Source organism: Gymnoscopelus braueri (assembly GCF_963280865.1).
Source record: "Gymnoscopelus braueri genome assembly, chromosome: 20".
NCBI lineage: Eukaryota > Metazoa > Chordata > Actinopteri > Myctophiformes > Myctophidae > Gymnoscopelus > Gymnoscopelus braueri.
This window is the reverse complement of record NC_137622.1, coordinates 30,673,147-30,695,943: the sequence shown is the minus strand read 5'-3', so window position 1 is coordinate 30,695,943 and position 22,797 is coordinate 30,673,147. Positions and strand designations below refer to the sequence as shown.

The following is a 22,797-nucleotide window of genomic DNA, read 5'->3' as shown; positions in this document are numbered from 1 at the left end:
ATCGTTCAGCATCACTGTACGTATCGTTAGCCAGCGAGTGGTAATTAGTCCTGTCCGCCACAGAGGTAGCACAGAGCCTTACAATAGTCTCCATCCGTATCCTCCTGCAGAAGAAAGAAACCAAGACTAGGTCAAAACCTAGTACAGTACATGGCTGGACTGTGTATGAACTGCAGTGTTGATTTTGACAGCACATTTTGATTTAGTATATATTTTAGTCATCTGAAATGTTGATGGCGTCGTGATGGCTGATTTTACACTCGGTTGCATGCTGAAAATAGCCGATCTACAAGCTCACAACGCGTCGCGCTGCGACGCGTTGTGAGCTTGTAGATCGCAACACCCGAGCGCAACCAAACATAAAATGACTTGTCTCTTAGTTCTACTGGATCTCTTCTCCACTAGTCCCTCACTAACATTTTAGTCTAGTTTTTATTTGTTGGCGAAATTGTCAATATATTTAGTCTCAGTTTCAGTCATTGTAGCTTAGTTTTTAGTTAGTTTTTATTTAGTTTTCGTCAGTGAAAAAAGGTAGTCGACAAACGTTTTTCGTCATAGTTTTAGTCGACGAAATCAACACCGATGAACTGCTGGAGAGCCCTTATTTTGAAACGACGGATACAGGAGATGGCGACACTCAGCCGGGGGTAACTTTATCCATGGCTGACTGAAACCAAGGGTTGGAGAAATGTACTAAACCAATCCATCGAATAAGAAAGGGTCATTTATTAGGATATAGGCTACTTCCCACAGCCTGGAGGAATGACATCCCACAGCCTGGAGGGACGATTGTGCTGTGAATGTCTAGTTCGTTATTAGGCCAACTAGCCGACCAATGGTGTAATTACTTGCAAATGATGGGGACACATATCTGCATGTGGAGGTGAGGTTTAAAGGTCAGGCAGATCAGATATGGACCCTGACTGATTGGCAAGGGTTGATATTGGGCTTAAACCGGGATGGACATAGACCATGTGGGTAAGGCGATAAAGGTGTACCAAAGACATAAACACTGACACCCTGTCAAACATGATTACCAGAAACAGTTGAAAAACAAGCTGTGTTAAACCAGGATTTGACTGATTGAAACTGATGCACTACAGTCATTTCCGTGTTTGGTTGCTCTGAAGATTCTCTTGCTCTATCGTACTCTGTTCAACAGACCCTTATGTATGGTATGTTTGTAGCAAAGAGAATGATTCTAACACAGTGGAAGACCTCCACCGTCCCTTGTTCTCTAGATGGCTTAGCGAGTTTGTATCATTAATACACCTTGAGAGGCGACGCAGCAACAAACAAGGTTATTCAGCAATATTTGAGAACATCTGGGGTCCTATTACGGGTCTCTCCTGCGTGTTGACTGTTCTGCTGATTGTTATTGTGCTCAACTTTGGAATCGTGTCTGGTACTTACTTTTACCATCATCATAATAGGCTACTTAATGTTGAGTTCATTGTGCATAATCTGGTGTTTTGTTTTGTGTTGTGTCTACTGTTTTTGTTTGTTTTTGTCTTCTCTGTCTGACAAAATCTATAAAAAAATATATATATATATAAATAAACTAGGATTTTAGGTTTGTTTTTCCAGTGTAGCACATCATTTCGTGTTCTGGTACATGAGGGGAGCCAACTATATAGCAAACAGACATGCTGTCAACCACTAAAAATAAGATCAGTCTTGCAAAAGCTGTCACAAACCGGGTTTGAGATACATGATGTTGGGTGTTTGAGACAGACTTTATTTCTACGGTAGTACATGTTGTGCAACTGTGGAGAGAAAATGAGCTAAATAGTTTGATAGACAGACATGCTGTCAGCTCCGAGAATAATGTCTTCACAAATGTGGGATTTTGATACATAGTGATGTATCTCTATTTTTGAGGTAAAACATCCGGTAATTGTGAAGAGCAGTAAAGTAGCGCAAACTGAATTCATGACAGACAACTGCCAAAATATGATTAATCTCGAGTTGTCATGAACTTGTGTTTTGGTTTATTTCCAAGGAAAAACATGTACTGTATAAGTGTATACAACATTTCTAGGAAAGCAAAGGTGCAGCCTACACAATATCCTTACTTGCTTGTCCCTGCGCTATGACTGACCCGAATAAAATACCTGTCACATATTTGAGTCTTCAGTGTGCTGGTATGTGACACAGATTCATCTAATGAGTCCCAAGAGGCTTTGCGTCTATGATGGGAAATGGTAGATCAGTGTTGACGGGTAAAAACACAGATCTGCTACGTTTTTTTTCTTCTTTTCTCTCTCTCTACTTTGAATCCAGAACGAACAAACAAGGCCATTTATGTGTCGAGGCAGTCTCTGTAGGCTGTTGACAGCTAACAAAATCCTATTATACAATTTCAAGATACACCAGAGTCAATGAGAAAGCAGGGCTCTCTTCTTCATTTCACATTTATTTTTATATTTAGTTATTACATGTTGAGGTTTAAGGGACAACTGTGGAGCTGGCACTAAGAAATGTCTACTGGATCTCTGCAATGATAGTTAAAATAAAGGAAGGGTGACTTACAATAAGGTTTGAAATATAACCCCCGGAAACGTGAGGAGGCCATGGCGGGTGAAATGGTTTAATTTATTTTAGTTATAAGCCCGTTTTATAAAGTAGTTACTACCACTGCCTACCACAGATCGAGTCAGTATTGCAAGAATAGGGCAAATCTGATTCAGAGTAGTGTTAATATTATTGTTAAGATCTTCAATCCGCCATAAGTCTCATTTTCATAAGTCTCATTTTTATTTACAGGGTAAGTCACCCCTGCAAAACAATAAAACACGTGCAGACCAGTCGAGTGCTCCAGTATATTTTATTTGGGTAGTCTCTCCTGAAGTGACCAGGTATTATTATTTTCTCTGATTCTTTGAGAGATATTTCGAAGTCAAGCCCTTCACTTACAGTCTGAACTGTTATGGCTGACGATGGTCGTGTTAGTCTGGGCCAAAAGAAAAAAATGAATATTGCACTGATCTTGGGTGCAAAACAAATAAATTATCCCAATAAATCTGAGCAAAGCTTTAGAAGGAAATCCCCATTTCCTTCACTGTTCTCTCCATCAGCGCTCTGACATGAATGGTGTGGAAGCATATCCATATATCCAGCAGGTGATTTGAAATGCATTGGTTGGATGACGGATGATGTTAAGGAAGTCAAGGGGGGAAAAGAAGCTGAATAGAGATTCTACACCCCTTTGCCATTTTACTCCCAACACTCACTTTTACAGTGAATTCCCAAAAGACATGATCAGAAAGGCACTTAGGAAAAGTGATGGTAGCAAAAAATGCTTCTTCTTTAGTTATTCTTTTGTCTTATATGTTGCTCTGTCTATATGGTTGACCTCTTACAACATACTTTTAGTTTTTTGATCCAGTTAAATTTATTTTGGTTCTGCTTTTATTTTCTGTTCTCGTGTTTTTATTTTATTATTATTCATTTTACTTTTATTGCCCTTGTCTGTAAAGCACTTGGTTATGCAGCAATGCCAGCCGCTGTATCAAGTACATAGTGGTTTTAAAGACTGATTCTGTAATTCTGTGACATTGTTGATATGAAGAAATGCTTTTGCATTCAATGTTTACTGCACCTGGAGATATACCATTTAAGACCCATCATTACTTTGTCGTCTGGTGTACAGTACCTTGATACAGGCATACACCGACTGTCCATACTTCTTTGTGAAGACGGCTCTGATGTCCAGCATGTCCCTCTCGCTCCTGGACACCATGATCCTCATCAGAGTACCGTCATCGGTCCCGGCACGCTGCACACACAAAACACAACACAATCAGCAGCTGGAAGCAGTTGTTATTTGACAGTATATCAAGTGGAAAGGAAAGGAGTAGACAGGAAAGAGGGAGCAGTTTTTCTTTTTACTTTTATTACAGGTAAAAGACCTGTATACAAAGTACAAAAGTATTGGCATCAAAATATACTTAAAAGTACCAACATTTTTCAAAAATTGCCAATCCTTTTTGAAAATAGCTCATCTACAAGCTCACAACGTTGTGAGCTTCTAGATCGGATATTTTCGAATAGCCAAAGTATAAAATAGGGTTGGTAAGCTGAGAGGCGTTGGTGCTTGTTTTCAAACTTAACGACTATTGCACAGTACAGTTTTACTTGAATTAATTCTACTCAGCTAAGCTTTGACTAGATTTGAACATCCTCCCAACCATCATGGCTATCTTCCACTTTTGTTCTTTAGCCTTGAGAATGTCCTTGAGTGTTACTCACAGATAGAATGAAGTTTTTTTTTGTTTTGTTTTTTTAACACTCAATTCCACTTCTCATGTTCCTATCATTTATTGAACCTAACACAAGCTCTGGTTTAAGACCAAGACAAGATGAGTGAATACAATCAATAAATTATGCAATCAGAGAGTGATTGAGCAACAACTTTTTTTATTTTTTCGCTTCGTCAGACTAAACTTTACTTTGGAACAAGTGCAGCACATGGGTCAAAAGTAGTCTCATCTACAGGAACAGTGGAAACAGATACTTACCCTCATAGATCCACGCAATTCCTCTGCAAAATAGGCTGGAACACTCTTTGCACATTTCACTGTGAGAAATGTGAATGATTGAATGAATGAATACGTTAATGAATGAGAAGACCCATTGTTACCATATTACTGAATGTAAAATGTTTGCCACGTTGACCTCTCTTTAACCTACAGTATGTAGACCTATATAACTGATCTACGATCTCACAACGCTTGTAGATCTGCTATTTTTGCCATTTAAAAAAATCACAACATGCCCAAATTTGTGACAGGGCCGGGTTGAAAGTGGTTTGATTCTGTGTCAAAAGATATTTGAAAACCGCAAAAAGGGTTATTAATTCATTAGTAATTTTTTGACACAATCAAATGTTTTATGGTCATGATTCACCAAGAGCCTGGATGGCTTGGTTCCAGGCAATATTATATAAATATTTTTATAGACATTTTATATAAAAATCTCTATGGGAAACATTTATGGGCTTTCTATCTGTGGCACAACAAAATGGCCTCCACTGCTATGCCCTATTGCTGTATTTCATTCAAATATGCAAACTTAATCGCTCTACCATGATCCCAGTACAACAATGGTCTTACCAATAGCAAGCATCAAGTTCTCCAAGTTCCCAGTGGTCTCGCCTTCAATAACATCTATAAGTTCATTACCAGATTGTTTCTTGTAGGCAACAAACACTGTGGGGAAACGAGACAAGGGGGTGGGTGTTACTCAAACTGAGCACTCTAAACAAAAAATTATTAAGTTTTGATTTGCTAGGGGTGATTGGGGCAAATCTGTGCCTCTGCTTTTGATATCCTGCCTTCTGGTCATTTTTTTAATCACCAGACTTTAACTCTACACTAAATATCTTCACCAAAAATAGCCAATCTACAGGCTCACAACGTCATGCTGCAACGTGTTGGGAGCGTATGTTATTTTTGCTGAATGCTCACCCCAGAATAGGGAAGCGAGGGTTCATGTGGTTAATGTTTTGATAATATTACTTAAAAAATACAGAAGAGAGAACATGTTAACCACATTAACGCTGATGTCCCTATTTTGGGCAAAAGTTTCAAAAACATAAAAAAAAACGAATTAAATTTATTTTTTGCTTGTAGCTATTTTCTCTATTTGTTGTATGAGAAGAAAGCGCCCTCTCCTCCATTTTTTCAGAAAAACATGCTCTGTTGAAAACACAAATGTCATGTGTGAAATCCCACAATAGACATACATGCGATCACAAGTGACACATCCTATTTAAGAGTGAAGCTAACAGCAAAACAATGTCCTCCACAATATACTGTCATGAATTGATTGAGATGCATATTCTGTATATGTTTGATGTGTTATTGCTTTGTATCGTTTGTTTATTGTATTGTTGCTGGTCTAGATGTTTACACGGACCACAGGAAACAAGCCTTTGGCCTTTTTTGCAATTATCCATTTGGCTTTTTTAAAGTACTGCTGTACTTTTAAACTGTCAATAAATTATCCAATCAATCAATGTCACGCATGCATGCACAACCATACACCCACCTTCTCTAAGATGCTCAAAGCTTCTGTTGCCAAGGATATTGACAAATTTCTCCTCATCTGTGCCAACCTTGCCCTCACCAGCTTTAAACAAGTCCTGAAATGAAACACACACACACACACACACACACACACACACACACACACACACACACACACACACACACACACACACACACACACACACACACACACACACACACACACACACACACACACACACACACACACACACACACACACACACACACACACACACACACACACACACTCTTCAGTTTACTTATTTTCTATTCAGTTATGGGGTAATCCCACAGTGAAGAAGTGTTCCTTCAGAGCTCTGACCCTTGTATTAATGATGCAGTATCTTAAACTCAATTAGCCTGATCTTTATATATCCGGACACTCCGGACGCCTTCTTAATGTTTTAGCGTTTTCGGCCTCATGTCCCAAACCCATGACCATGACCACAGATATGTTCGAGAGAAGATTTGAATGTTAAAACGTTTTCAGATTTTTTAAATGAACTGTATACAAATTGGCGATATTGTGGCCCTTGAATGATTATGTCACCAGTCAAAGCAGATTGGCGTGTTGTTAGTGGAGGGTCACATGGACATGAGCTCGTTAAACATGGTCATCACTGTCTGTACTGTAGCCAGATCAAAATTCAATAACACAGAATGGTTCTGAACAAACACGATTTTCCATTCCAGGAGGATGTCTCTAAATCAATTGATCTCTCATTAATCGAAGAGGACTGTGATGAGCTCAGAGCTCCCATGGCCTTTGCCTCTCTATAGCTCTCTGGAGACCAGCTTTCTGGTACTACTGATAACATGTTGACATTTAAAAGTTTCCAATTTGAGTTTCCAATTGAATTATTTTGGTTATTCTATTATCGTTATATTCCCTGCTGTGATTATGTTTTGCCCTTTTCAAAACTTATTTTCTCTTCTTTAAAAGAGCTCCCTTGCAAGTAATGCAATAAAGCATCTGTGTTTGGTGGTACTTGATAACAACAATAATGTACCCACTCTCACTGTCTCCCACTTATCTAGCACCTAAAGTAGGTTCCCGTATAGATGCTTATCCTAATTAGAATGGGGATAGTGACATCAGATCCTGTAAACTAGCATCCTTTAACTATAGGTTACGTATGTAACCCCGGTTTTGTGAAACATGAGTAAAATCATTCATTAAGGTAGACAGCGCCCCCTGGCTTGCGTATGTCATTAGAATGCTTTATTCTTCATGCTAAATTTATTACAACAGTGCCAAACCTCAAATAAAATATGTATGCCCATCATTTGTCAACACATATATAAAAAATATGTCAAACGATGTATTGTTTGTAGCCTATGCATAATATAGACATGATGCAAAATCCACCAGTGTTGGCCAACTCAGCCGAAGTTTCACTTAATGATGAAAATGGACTATCATGCCTTAATGTCGCTGGAGGCACAGACGCACCTCCAGTGTCCGCGGTATTAATTTATAATACTGTAGGCTACTGTATATTGATCACATGAACGCCACACACAATAGCCTAATAAGTCTTACTATCTGATGAGGAAACAGTGGATGAAAGCTGTGTCCGGAATAGATCCATTCCCCATTCCGAGTAGGACAGTGATATATTAATCCAAAAGACAAATTTCCCCTCGGTAATCAATAAGCTCTGCTCCATAATCTATAGGATAGAAGCTTTCCACTTCCAGTATGCCCTGGATTCCAACATCATCTTTTTACCTCGGTAAAGGTGAGCAATGTTCATTAGAAAAGGCTTGTATAATATCCTTTCAACGTTTTATTAGCCTTTAATTTGGTCATTTGGTCATCAATGTTGTAAACTTCTTTATTCTCATTACACATGAGAGCATTAATTACGTTCTGATCCATCGTACGATTGAGGGACTCGCTTCCAGACAGAACAGAGTTGTCTGTCAAGGCGATGTGACGCCGACATCTGTATTTTTTGAGGAGAGACAAAGGTGAACTTGGTGAAGTTGAAGTTGGATTTTTCATTTCCTGTTGCCTCTCATGGTGCGAAAAGGGGCGTGGAACGATGCAAAATAACTTCTAGGGAACGCGCTTGAGATTTTACGACCAGCTGGCAGCCGTCCAGATTCATCATGACATACGCCATGTGATCCGCACATTTGAGGCATTTACACACCCCTTTGCGAATTCCACGTCAGTTTTAGCTTAGAGAAAATACACCCTCCTTTAGTAACTTTATTTACACCTTATTTACGACCAGCATACTAGCATAGTGAATCGGGCCATTGAGTTTCTATTGCTTCTCACAAGTGACAGGGGGCACTGTTTACCCATAATGAGTGACTTTATGAGTCAGATTATGCAAAACTTAGAAATAACCCTACAGTTTTTTTCCTGCATTTTAGGAAGTATTACTGAAAAATACAAAAATAAAATGCGGGGGAAAAGTGCAGAATTTAGTTTTTCTTACCTTAGCATCTTTCTCAACCTTGTCTTCCTCTACCTCCTCCTCTCTGCTCCCCTTGATGGCCAAATCGATACACAAGACAGACGGACAAACAGACAGAGACAGATGGTCAGACAGAGACAGACAGACACAAACAGACAGATTTACCATAGATAGACAGATGTACAGAAAGCAGGAAAGAGGTCAGACGTGATGGAAACGTGGTGATCTCATGCTTGTCAGATCAGGCGACCCAGGGAGATTACATTACTGAGTGGTAACCCATGATTACATTTCTGCCTCTAAAGTACATCACACCTGAGACGTGGTATGTAGCGCATCACTCTCTCCCTGCTCCCTTACCCTCGGGTTTCCTCTGCCATCTCCTAATCATTCCTTTCCCCTTACTCCCTACCCCTCCTCTTCCATCTTGTGTTGACGTAGTGTCATAGTTATAGTCTCACTCCTCCACCCTCCTTCTCCTTCATTCCCTAATTTCCACCCAAACCTCAAATGGCTTTCTAATGGCATCCTGATTAGAGACTCTAATTAACAGGAAAGGAAAGATCTGTCGTTCCAGCTGTCCTCTCCTGCTCACCCCTCTATCTCTTCTTAATCTCTGTCACCCACCCGCTTTCCACCCCTCCCTCTTACCGCCCTGCCCCCCCCTCTTGCTGTCACTCTCCCTGTTTACCTGGCATAGGATCACGAGTAGTTTTTGGTAGTGGCCTGAGGTGTCTCCGCAGATATCTTTTTCCAGCTTGTTACCATACTCTGGGAAGGAAACAAGAGAAGAGGGGAAGGAAGATTGCTTACACTTCTCGCTAACGGCAGCCATTAATGTCTGAAATCGACCCAAGTGGCCAAGCTTCTGTTTTTCAGAAGGTCTCCGACAGCACATATTAGATTATCAGGCTAGCGGATGGCCTGGCCTTCTCTTCTGTCCGGCTCATATAGCCCAAGTCTTTGCCTTTGGCCCCTCGTGCCTTGGTTTTTGCTATTATGGTTTGTGTCTTTTTTCCCCCAGCGCATAAAAGCACTAGAAGTCAATGGTACAGTATCGTATGTTCTTTTTATTGCCCATCACGTGTTCCGGAGCTTGATTCAATACAATATACGTAAGGTATATTTATGATAGTGCCCCAAGATGCTAATTTGAGATTTTCATTACACTCCTGATTTGCCAGTGACGTACATAACTGCTCAGTGTTCCAGTGGAAAATAAAAGGATGCTGATATCGTGCCAGACACAAACAAGGCCCAAAACGGTATACACAGTCAAATCCAGAGTGTTAATTTCTTGAAGAGTCCGTTTTTACACTCGGCTATTACTGTGCAGTACTTCTGTGTGATGACAAAACTACTTTGGTCGATACTTGACACAGACAGAAAGGGAAATGTCTGCGTGATCAACAATTTATTGAAATGCACATCAAAAGCATTAGAGTTTCTCTTTAAGATAAAAGTAACTTCAATAATAATCCATCACGAGTTTACTTTCATGCCAGTGATCAATTCAACTACTTTGTTGACCAGGGTACCCTATAGGGTCTATATAGAGCACCGAAGTCTGACGTAATTTACACATCCTACCTGGTTCGCAGTTTTCCACCCCCGTTCTGAATCCCCATAGACGTCTTTAATATCGCGTCAAATAAGAACTGTGTTCCAAAAATAAACAAATGATCCCGGCGGTTTGACTCTTATGGATATGAAGCATCAACTGACGATGAGAAAACGATAATGTTACTTCCGCCGAATTAGTTACACTTTCGCCAGAAACAGACTGTTTCAAATATAAGTGACTGACTATCATAAACAATACAGAACCTCCACCCTGACAATATCGCCGAGACAGTTTGTTTATTTTTGGACCACAATTCTTATATGAGACGATTCTAAGATGACCCGATGTTATTCTCCATAGAGAAATTACTTTACGAACCAGGGGATGAACGAGTGACGTCAGGACTTCTGTACTCTATTGGTCCACTCCTTATTTCCCTGTACACCAAATCTCTTCACTGAAAATAACCAACCTACAAGCTCACAATTTTGCAACACATTGTGAGCTTGTAGATCTGCTATTTTTGCCAAATGTTTGCCTATTTTTGTTGAATGTTTGCCTATTATTACATGCGCAGAATATTAGGGAATTAATAATTTTGGGAAGAAACTTGTTTTGTACAGGTACATTCTGCTTCCATTGTCTTGTCTCAGGTGCCTGCTGAATTTATCACTTGGACAGATCAGTTTTACAGGATGAGTTGTATAAAACGAATTACCGTTCGGAATAATTTTTGATTTAACATGTAAGACAATATACAGTAAGTGATAATTCACAGCAATTGTGTGTCCCGATATTGAAAAAATAATGGACGAGGCAGAGATGAAGAGTTCCCTCTGTCAAGTCTATTATTATCAGGCATCTCAGAGTGCATAATCTTGCTTATACCTTGGTGACTTAACCAAAGGCAAAAGAAACCTGACAATGTTCATAACTGAGGAAAACAGCAAACAAAAACTATGTTGTCTAGGTAACCACTTTCTAGTTAAAAAAACAGCCGCCTCAGTTTCCACGCCCTACCTTTCTTGTACACTTTGCAGATGGCCTGGATCTCTTCTGAGGTCCTTGAAGCCAGAATCTCAATCAGAACCTCGTCATCAGTACCTGCTCCCTGGAGAACCAAGCACAACATCTGGATGAAATCTGCAGAGCTTCAGCTGGGATGTTTGCTAGAGTGAGTCATATGGGACCTTTTTTTCAACCTCATCTCCATATTTCGGTCCTCATTAATGCTTACTAGATGGCACCATTTCTGTACTTATCTAACCTGCGTCTCAAATGTGAGCAGTCGAAAACTCGAAAATGCATCGTTGGCACTTGGCAGGGACTTCAAGCTAATGGAAACTACAATCAGTCTCTTCCTGCAACATTAACATTTTAAAATATTAAACATGGTTGTTGAATCAAAGAAAGGTGGAAATCTAGTTTGAAATCCCTGCCAATGATGTCATCAACAGGTTTCCATAGCCGACCTCTGAGACACAGAGGTTTTAAAGGGAGAGGGGGCGCAGTCCATTCACCTTTTGTAACATAACATAACACAACAAAACTGTAACATACCAAGCAAAAAAGAGCAGCAGGTGTTGCCTAATACAGTACCAATATACAAATCATGTAGTGTACTGTATGTTTAGATGATAAAATGACAAAAACCTCAGGTGCTGCCTGGGGATTTTGTTGATGCAACATTTAATTAAATTGGGCAATATTAGGGGTGTGACATAATCCTACCTGGGTCACATATCCCCCCCCCCCCCCCATTCTGAATTCCAATAGACGTGTTTAATATCGCGTCATATAAGAACTGTGTTCCAAAAATAAACAAATGAGCACCAGGAGAAAGCACTAATGTTACCGCCGGCTAATTAATTACATTTTCGCCATAATCAAGACTGTATCAAATAAATAAGTAAACGTTACAGAGCCACCTCCCTGACAATACGCCGGGACAATTTGTTCATTATTGGACCACAATTCTTATACGAGACGATTCTAAGATGACCCAATGTTATTCCATAGAGAAATTACTTCCGTGACCCAGGGGATGAACGAGTGATGTCAGGACTTCGGTATCTCTATACCTCCCAGGGGTCACAGAGTTCATAAATACAGTACATACTGTAGGAACCAACCAACACATCCCCATCAGTCCCAACTACAGAGACAATAATATGGAGTAGCTCAAAGAAAAGCAGCTGCCCTGACCTATAACCCAGCATATAGTCCTGAAGGACGTAATGATGGCACATGAATAATGGTTGTCATTACAACATTATCGCTTCCTTTTTCATCCTTCCACCAATTTCATTGCTTTGGTTCTTTTTTATTAGCTTTTTTAACCTGAATGTTGATCTGTTTGATTTATTTTGGCCTCTGCCCCCCTCTCCCATAAGAGGCCTCGCCTTTTCCAGGCCATAGTTGTAAATACGATTTTTTTCTTAACTTGTCTGCCTGGTTAAATAACGGTTAAATAATGATAAGAAGAAGAGGGGGGGGGGGGGACCTCCCAGGGTTCATAAATACATACTGTAGGACCCAACCAACACAGGTATCCCCATCAGTCCCAACTAAACTACACAGAGACAATAATACAGTAGCTCAAAGAAAAACAACTTGCCTGACCTACTATAACCCAGCACAGGACATGAATAATGGTTGTCATTACAAAGCGCTCTGGAGGGAAGAGGGATCATCATTACACATGTGAAGTCCTGTCATCCCTCTAATGTCACTACTGTATGTACGATACTGTGCTGCATTGTTTGTTACCAATGCAGCAGTATATTGCAGATTTTATTCCTTTATGGATTTTTCCTTCATCTCTCCTTTTAGGATATGTCCTTTTGCACACCTACGAACGGACAGGTGTGTCGGAGTGTGAATGCTGAATATGGAAGAAAAAGGGAGAAGGGAGAGGGAGTCCCGCACACTGTCTTCACTTATTCATCTCTCCCACAAGAGGTATTTCTTAAATGTTATATAGCAGAAATGAATTGGCACCTCTAAAGGACAGAGCCAAAGTAGTTCAGCGAGCAATAGCATGCAGTACAATACACTACAGTACAATACAATGACGATGTATATCTGCTGCTTGTCTGCACGTACGCCAACACGCCTTTCTGTAAATATTACTTGGAAAATAAAAAGGTCTTGATTCTGACTTTGCGATTCATTTGTGGCCTGCACTCATTTCTATGTTTTCCATGGAATAAAATAAGGCAACATGCTGTGTTAGTCCTGGAAAAGAGAGCAGTTTGAAGAACATAATAAGCCTGATTGAGACGTGGTTGTGTGCCGTTGTCATGTGCCGAAAATAGCCTCTCCACAAGCCTCAATCAACGCATTGTAGGATGGCTATATTCGGTGAGTGACACAGGCACGCAATTAAGTATAATTCAAGCATTACTGTTAATAGTCACCTTTAGAGCCTTGTGCAGTTTAGCAGCATCATAGGCGATGGTCGGTAACATCAAGGCCACAATAAGGTCCTCAAACAGTCCTCCTAACTCAGATTTCAGAGCAGCGACCAGGTCCTGTGGACAGATTAATGATTAATTTAAATACTGTATAATACAAGTAATAGTAACAACACAAATCCTGCTGCTATTACTAATACTACTATACTAAGAAGAAGAAGAAGGAGAATACTATATGAGATCACTTGTGGAAAAAGTACATTATCACGTCCCTTTTCATCCTTCCATCCTTTAAATTAGCTCTGCCCGCCTCCCCCTTTCCCCAGGCCATAGTTGTAAATACGATTTTTTTCCCCTTAACTTGTCTGCCTGGTTAAATAACAGTTAAATGATAAGAATAATTTAAAAAAATGAATCCTCCATCACACTGGTACAAAACAAAAACAAGAAGAGACAAATAAAGTTGAATTAACATTGAGGCTTTTACTGAGTGTCCTTCACAACCAATAGTAGTCAGTCTCTAAACATTATTGGACAGTTATCTATTGCTATCATTCAAAAAAGATAATAATCAAAGGTTTTGAGGTTTGAGGTTCAAAGAGAGAGAGAGAGAGAGAGAGACACACACACAGACAGACAGACATAATTTGTTGACTGCCATCTAAGACAAGCATAACAAATGGCACCATAACAAAATTTACTAGGGGTATAAACTACACCCAGCATCACATCACTCATTGAGGGCTGCGTCTAAAATCGATTTTTATGTACAGTTAATCACAGATTTGGGCATTCCAGGTGGTGAGTGTTTTCAAAGAAAAGAGTGAGGAAGAATCACGTGTCCCTGCATGCATATGAGTGTGTGTGTGTGCGTGCGTGTGTGTGCGTGCGTGCGTACAGTACTATGTGGGCATGCACAAAAATATGTGTTTTTGTTGTGAATCTGAAGACTGATGATGTCAAATCAATGCAATGATCCAATAGTCATCTCCTTGGAGCTTTTATACCTGAAGGAAAACACACTTCACGTTCACATTTCATTGAACCTGCAGTTTTGGATTTGTACTTCGTCTAATTCCCCTTGAATGGTCTGTTCTGTTATTATTCTTTATCGTACAATCATGAAAATAGCCTATCTACAGGCTCAAATATTTAATTATTATTTTCTTACATTTTCACAAAATAGGGACATCAGGTTGAAAGTGATTAATATTAAAAAGATAATAATAATCACATTATACATATTTAAATATGGTGCCAGAGCCGTGTGTGTGTGTGTGTGTGTGTGTGTGTGTGTGTGTGTGTGTGTGTGTGTGTGTGTGTGTGTGTGTGTGTGTGTGTGTGTGTGTGTGTGTGTGTGTGTGTGTGAATAAGCACATCAGGCAGAACCATGATTCAATCATTTCTGGTGTCAAGGAAAGCTGACCCAAGCCCTTTGGAATGCAATGAGGAGACATCAGCCTATAAAGCAGCAAACTACACGGGACAGCTTCAGGCTGAGCCCTCAGGCCATGCGTCATCCAGGTGCTGCTGATTGAGAGTGGAAGACAGGACATGGTAGCTGATGTGACCTGTGACCTGTTCCAGCCCCAGAGGGTGCATCTTACCTTTCCGTACGCCTTCTTGTACGCTGCTTTAATTTGCTGGCGCTGATCATTGCAGCGAGCGGTCAGAAGCATAAGGATCATGTCTTCATCCGTGCCTGATAAGAGAATTAAAACAGGCATGAATATGGTGCAAACAAAACAAAAGACATAAAGACATTATTAAATTGAGTTTACAGTTTATAATCTAAATTTAATATGCAGTCCTGTTAGGCTCACTGGAGTCAGGATTCCTCACTGGGTGACCCATACTAAAAATATGTCATGGCAAAAAAAAAAAAAAAAATGCCTCAGGTTAAAGAGAACAAGGAACTGGCTGACGGAAATAATTAGTAAGTTAGTTAGTGAAGAGAGAAGGTGAGTGGAAATAGTTAAACGTTTGGTCATTTTGTAACTTTGTAGCTGCAGTTGAAGCCAGCTCAACTTGGATTGTAGCTTTGTATCTTCATGTATTCAAAAAAAGAAATGGCAGTGCACTGCCTGTAGCTTTGTAGCTGCCCGTGTGAACATGGACCTATCTCACTCAGGTGTTGAACTCGGGTGAGAACTGTTTGTTTTCCAACAGGACTTTTCTCTTGACTTGTTGTAATGTAATGTGTGTAATTACATCTAGTGTAAAGTAGTTACTGTATACTGTAACCGGGCAGGAAATGGCCATTGTGTGTGTTTGTTGCATGTGACTGGGTGAGACTGTACACTCTTGCACATCTTGTGAGTGTGGCATTCTCTCTCTTTCTCTCTCTCTCTCTCAATTTCTTTAGGGAACATTCTCTGTTATGTTGAGTTTTGCTATTTTAGTTCTGGGTGTGATTTTGCAGTAATGTAGTTTTCAGGTTTAGTTTTGGTAGTTTAGATTATTTTCTGTTCTGGTGGTAAAGGGGGAAGTCCAATATTTAGCTTCCCCATCCTATGTCCTTTTTGGCAGGGGTCTCCTACCCCTTTTGGTTTGGGTTATTTATTTATACCTTTGGTATGTTTGTTTCTCTTTTTGTTAAAAAGAAAAAAGTAGAATTTGTTGGCATCTCTAGTTGTGGCGTGCTTTGCGTATACTAAAATCTCTATTGAGCCTTATAGCCTAATGGAGAGGCAATAACATATGGGGGCTTGTCCGGGATCAAGCTGCCATGGCGCTGTCCAGTGCTGAACATATTGATCTGGCCTAAGCACCTTTTTGTGCTGTCCAGTGCTGATCCTCCTGGGACACATGCTTAAGTGGGTGTCTAGCTTGATGATGATGGGCCATCCAGTGCTGCTTTTCAAGAATGCTTGAACTGCCGCCAAATGTTGTCTAAACTTTAAACACATCGTATGTGTCTCTGTTTTCACATGGCATCTCTGACCCACGTTACAACAGGTCAGGATTTTAGAAGGCATTTTTAGAATCGGCCTCAGGTCTTAATGGGTTAAGTAAAGAGACTGGAGTCATGAAACCAGATTGTTTTCGTCTTCTTCAAGTGGAGGACTGAGTAAATCATGTGGGCAGCAACTAAACTTGAATTGTTAAAGGGATATCAGCAGGTGCCGCTAACTCCTTGTGTATTTAAATACGCTGTTCTGCTGTTATCAATCTGTAACAACACATACTTACATGTATAGTTATTCTGTACTTACACAGGTATTAGAAACACTGTGTGACAACACCTTGTCTTTGCATCCATTTACCCCAGTGACTGCAGAATAAGAGCAAATTACTGACAGACGACGTGCAAAAAATCTAAACAAAGACCTGACCTCTGAAAGCAGGAGGCCAACATGTGAAACGATGAGATAAACGGATGACCTACTGTAGAGATCAATAGCGCCTACAAGTCACCACCGCCTTTGTTGAGAACGGCGGAGGAAAAGAAAAACAAGCCGATGACAACATGTGTCATTTCCCTCGGGGATCAAACTGTGTTATATAAGATATGCCACAGAGCCTGTGTCAGACCCTGGGGTCAGAGGTGTTGTTATGGGGTCTAGAGACGGCTCACTGGTTGATTGCGATCTTCTCCCATTCACTTCCAGATTTCTTTATACTTTATTTGACAGTATTGGGTGAGGTGAGGTTACAGAAGGGATTGGATCATTTAGACCTGAGGTGAATTCAACAAATGCCTTCTAAATCAGTGGTTCTCAAACTTTTTAATAATTCAAAATTATTGTTTTTTTTTTAAACACTTTCAAGATTTTTCAAAATTGTAAAAAAAAAAATAGCAGATGTACAAGTGACGCGCTGTGAGCTTGTGCATCTGCTATTTTTGAATAGCCAACGGTAAAATCTAAAATGACACAGACGCTTTCCCGGTTTTAATGGGTTAAAGCATATGGGCTACAGGCCCCAGAAGCAAAACTATGAATCATTATATGCCAACAGTGTGAGTACACCATTGCATTGCGAAATAGCATGTACTCAAAGCTGCCACATTGATTATGACACTGTGGGGGCCAGCTGATTGAGTGTAATGGTGAAAGGAAGAAATATTGTAATTATGGCCCATTCTGTATGCTGTAGTGGGCATTAGGTCACTTGAGAGATGAAGAGGTCAAAGGCCAAACACTATAAAAGCAATCAGTGTTGTTGCATAACAGTGTTGTTGTCGTTTTACGTAGAGAGACAATGTGAGGGGGGAAAATTTAAAGAGGGATACCATTTCAAATGTACAAATGCAATAATAAAGTTGTTTTATTTTGTTGTTTTGAAAAGCAACTTTGAGTACTCAGAAAAGCGCTATATAAAGAGAGAGACAGACGGACAGACAGACAGACAGACGGACAGACGGACAGACGGACAGACGGACAGACGGAGTGGGGTGAAAAACATAACCCCTGTCCAACTGGTGGCCTGGTGGTTAATGTTACTCATTATCATAATCAGAATTTGTCCTTATTTTGAAGACCAAAAATAAATACATTGAACAACTCTTTATGATCTCTTGTCTTTTGCTTCCACTCTCCCAGCAGATCACAATATAAACTGACCATATACTCCTAAATATTGATTGCTTATGGTGTTATTTAGCCTAGATTGCATGGTTGAATTTGTACAGCAAGTCTGTCTACTACTGTAGGTAACAGCATTGGGGTAAATTCCAAATAATCTACTGTATATGTGAAATGTGCCTGTATTGGAAATGGAATATATACAGTAGATGTTAATGACCTGATGAGAGTGGACAAATGAAAATTGATAAAACAATTAGATTATGCATCCGTACATTACAAATAAAATTTAGGTATAACATATTTTGTATTATGCTCCAATGTACTAACCTTTGTGAAGAAAGGCAAAAAACAGAAACAAGAGCAAATAGTGAGTATACTCTAAATTATGATGAGTAAGTGTTGCAGAATTATCCATCTACTAAAATCTACAGTGTAAAAGTACATGCAATTAAGTTTGTATACATTGAATGAGCATAGAGTGTTCTTCCCTCACAAATACTTGGACTGGTAACCGGAACACTCGCCCCAAAACACACTTTACCCAATTTTTTCAGAGGACCGCTCGCCCCCAGCGGTTCTTGTATTCGTTTTACTGAGGTTAAGGTTAGGAAGTTTACGGTTAGGCATAGTTTTACTGAGGTTAAGTTTAGGAATAAGGTTAGGTTTAGGCATAGTTTTACTGAGGTTACGTCTAGGAATACCTGGTGGCGACCGTTCTGAATCTGAGGTCACCGGATTTGACACGAGCGTGTTTTTGGGCGAGCGTTCTTGTATTCCTTGGACTGACTTTATGAAAAACGTGTGGCCTATGAAAACAATGCTGTGAGTGTACCACGTAGCTACAGGAAAGGAACTGACCGATTCCCTTCATGGCCTTATGGAGGATCTCTGCATCATGCTTGGCGTTGAAGTGGACAAAGGGTTGAACGCTGCCTCTGTAAGCCTAGAGGAAAGATCAACAGAAATACATGTTAAAGGGAAACGATTGTCAGGCTGTAAAACTTTCAGTCTATAGAAACCATATTACATTACATTACATTACATTACATTATTACATATTGATGGAAATTAGACCTCCAGAGATGGGATAGCTTGCCTCTATCCTTAGTGGGCAGAATTCAATCTGTTAAAATTACCATACTCCCGAAATTCTCTAACCTCTTTCAATGTATTCCATTATTTTTGCCTAAATCTTTCTTCAAGTCCTTAAATCAAACAATTTCATCATTTATATGGGGAGGTAAACAACCCAGAATTAAGAACTCTGTTTTGCAAAGATGCCGTGATAATGGAGGTTTAGCTCTGCCTAACTTTACATATTATTATTGGGCAGCCAATGTTTAGAAGATGGCCTATTGGTTTCACTCTTCTTTGACTGATTGGTGTGTGCTGGAGTCTAGGTCTTGCCACTCAACCTTGCTCCCAGTGCTAATCCACTCCAAATTACCCCTGTCACCATCTAAATTTACCCGAAACCCAGTGGTTATTGCCACCCTTAAGATTTGGTCACAATTGCGCTCCCACTTTAAATTCAAAGACAGTTCTATAAATTGTCCTATAATTCGTAATCACTTATTCACCCCCTCTATCCTAGAAACCATATTGATGGAGGAAACACACCTTTCTGTCTGTTTTGGCCATTCTCTGTGTTACAATACCCATGATACAGTTTGCAGGCAAGCATCGGCCTGGCATCATCCATGCCTGGCACACCCATACGGTCTGCACTAGTATAGTTACCATTCTATCAACCTGAGATTGTCAGTGCACCGAGGGTAGTGGCTAAAAACCGGGAAGTGAGGGTTATAGTTTTCACATGGCAGCGTTTCAGAGACACAGAGATGACTACTCAGCTGTATGGCAAATAAAGAATAGCTCTACAAAAAATATATAGAGATAATATTGAAAATTGTGATAGTGTCCCTTTAATTATAGGTCAAACAAACCTTTTCTATGCTTTTCCTTTATGTACTTTTTGTATTCATCAAACTGTTTATCAAGGCCTGAACACAGCCTGTCATCAGGCTGGCCTGCCATACTGAAATACTTTCCTTTGACAGACTGTTTTTCCTATGTTGAAGTATCCCTTTGTGTGGTTTTGTTCCCCTATGCGGACTACCTTCCTTTGTGGATCTACTATATGGATTTTGAAAAATTGCACCTACTAAGTGCTGTGACATTTCCAGATTGCTGCTTGCATTCTTCATCAGACTGAAATGAAAACTGAGAGACACCCTTCTTATACAATCAACATGATCACATAGAATGCATTTCAGCTGTTGACGTCAGACTTCAACACATAACCAATCAGGTCAAGGTGGTTAATTACATCAATACATTTAAACGATGAAAACATCACATAAGGTCGAACAAATGATGTCACTGATCATGTAATCAAATACATTTTAGCCAAGACAACTCAGGAGGGCAAAGTGGGAGAACAATGAATTTGGTCGCCACTATGTCACATACACAGATCGGCCTTCTCCTCACTGGTACTTGGATTCTTCCTCTCAAGGGAAAATATAATTTGAGGGAAAAGCAATAAAACAACTGCCTTGGCCCGCTCAGGTGCGAGATCACAGAGAATATTGTGTTCGCCCCCCCAACCACAATTTCGCCCTTATAATCTCCTCTCTCTGGATTTATTTATTTATTTATTTATGTCTCATGTTTGTTTGTTTTCAACTGCTTTTGTTCATGATGATGTACTCACAGCGATCCGCCTAGGGCTTCATCAGCATAACAAAAGAAGTATAACACAAAAAGTCTTAATAGCTTTTAAAAAAAGTATTATTCTGCACCAAAGGGGCACCGTCTTTATCTAATATTTTTGTCCTGCAGGAAACTTTTTGTTGGTTGCTACATAGATAATAGGCCTATATACCTTGAGGCACATTCTTCTTTGAGACTGGGATAGCCACACCAAGCTTGTGCAGATAGCCCCTGATGTGTCTAAATCTTTCTTTTCTTTTTTCTCATTAAAAAGTAAAGTGTCTTGAGACAACTTGTTGTGATTTGACACTATAATAAAGTAAAATTGAATTGAATTAAACTCCCATCTTCTCTACACAGACAGATAAGTAATAAAGAACTTTGAGCAGTCACTAATCAAAAATGCACATGGGGCCAATGGAGCATAGGAGTGACATAATCAATGTTGGGCAAGCTAATTTAAAAATGCAGCTAGCTAAGGCTAAGCTTAAGCTACTATTCTTCATAAAAGGTAGCCTCGATCTCCAGGCTTTTATTTTCCTTTGCGTTTGCTCAAAAATACATAAAAGGTAACTGAGCTACACTAAAAACTCTTTCAAAATATAGCTAGCTACACTACAAATGACTTATTAAAAGTAGCTAGATACATATTTAGTTACTTTGTAAGCGATGTGGCTGAGGGGCCATGCTATTGAGTGACTGAATACAACATAGGACTATGAAAGCTACAAAAAGCTACAGAAAGCTGATCTGGATCAGCACTCTTGCTAGATAGTTTATGGTAAAGGACAACTAACAGCATGATTGTAGATGATCACTGGGTAAGATTATACAGGGTGTAACTATGTGGCTTGTCAATGCACACATACAAGTCAAGCAGGAATGTAAATGACAGTGGCCGTGGCCAAATATTAATGACATAAAAAATATTGAAGTAGTTATAGAGCAGGCAGCCAAACGCAGCAACCAACTGATTCTGAGTCAGTCCAGAGTCCATGAAAGTAATACAAACAATTTAGTGAAATTGCAATGTCTGTTTAACTCTCGACGGAAGTCGTGGGCTGCAGCCGTCTGGACTTGAGGAAGCACTTTTCTGGTGTGCTCTACAGAAGCCCCTCAACATGCCATTCACATTTTGGGTTGATTGACCGTTGTGTTCATGTTAAATGGCGTTTTTCTTTCTTTTTTTATAGGTCCCTCCCACAACATTTGGAACTTGGAAGGCATTTATAGCCAGCCTAAGTTTGCATGTGCTTTGATCTTCTCAGCCAACAGACCTGAAAGAAAACGTTGTCTGTCCTCACTATCCCCTGATGAAATTCTATCCTGATGAGATGCACGCAAACAGCAGTTTCCATGAGAACGGTAACACAATATGGCACAAATTAGACCACCATCCCAATGAAGCTGTGGACTCTTTGTCGCTTTGTTTCTAAAACAATATCATCAACCTTATCAAACCACCTGAATATTTTTTCTGCGCGAGGCAGAGAAGAAAAAAAATCAAATCAAGGGTAATCAAATGAAGCTGTTTTTCGTTATTTTGCATGCTCCATTAGTGAGCCGGTGGATAGTGGATACTAAACTTTCCACTAATGAATGCATCCTCACAGCGATCTTTTTCCATGAAATGAGACTTCAATTAAATGTGTGGAGAGGAGGAGGAAAAAATTATCTAATAACTGCTGTAATCATCAGGTTTTGTGGTTGACACATATTGGTAATATTCTGTTTAAGACTGACCAATGCAGTACTATCCCAAAATCAGCTTGAAAGGCCAGTGACCCTTGGAAGGTCAAGACACAGTCCATTAACAGAAGGTCAGATCTGTTGCTGTGGCAATCTCTAATATGCATGTTGGAATTTGCTTCATACTAAATAACAATGTTTGATAATATGCATAATCTGCAAAAAGATAGAAATGTCTTCTTATGTGTATCTTCTGACACATTTAAAAAAATACTTCTTGATGACAGTTGTCAGAAATGCATGGTGAAACACTTACCATGCTTCTTGTTGAATAAATCAGTCCAAACTGAGGATGTGGAACGGATGTGATAATCCTATGGT

General features: G+C 39.7%; 1 protein-coding gene across 1 annotated transcript; it reads right to left on the bottom strand.

Moving 5' to 3' along the window:
- Positions 1-44: 44 nt before the first annotated feature.
- On the bottom strand, positions 45-18,949 carry anxa5a (annexin A5a; the record flags this gene model as incomplete). Its single annotated transcript, XM_080417082.1, has 11 exons — positions 18,871-18,949; positions 15,091-15,185; positions 13,487-13,600; positions 11,088-11,178; positions 9,195-9,274; positions 8,525-8,575; positions 6,052-6,145; positions 5,115-5,210; positions 4,521-4,579; positions 3,656-3,778; positions 45-104 (listed from the first exon to the last, which is right to left on the bottom strand). The coding sequence occupies exons 1-11, from the start codon at positions 18,881-18,883 to the stop codon at positions 45-47; spliced, it is 876 nt and encodes a 291-aa protein (XP_080273208.1). The 5' UTR covers positions 18,884-18,949.
- Between the last annotated feature and the right edge of the window lie 3,848 nt (positions 18,950-22,797).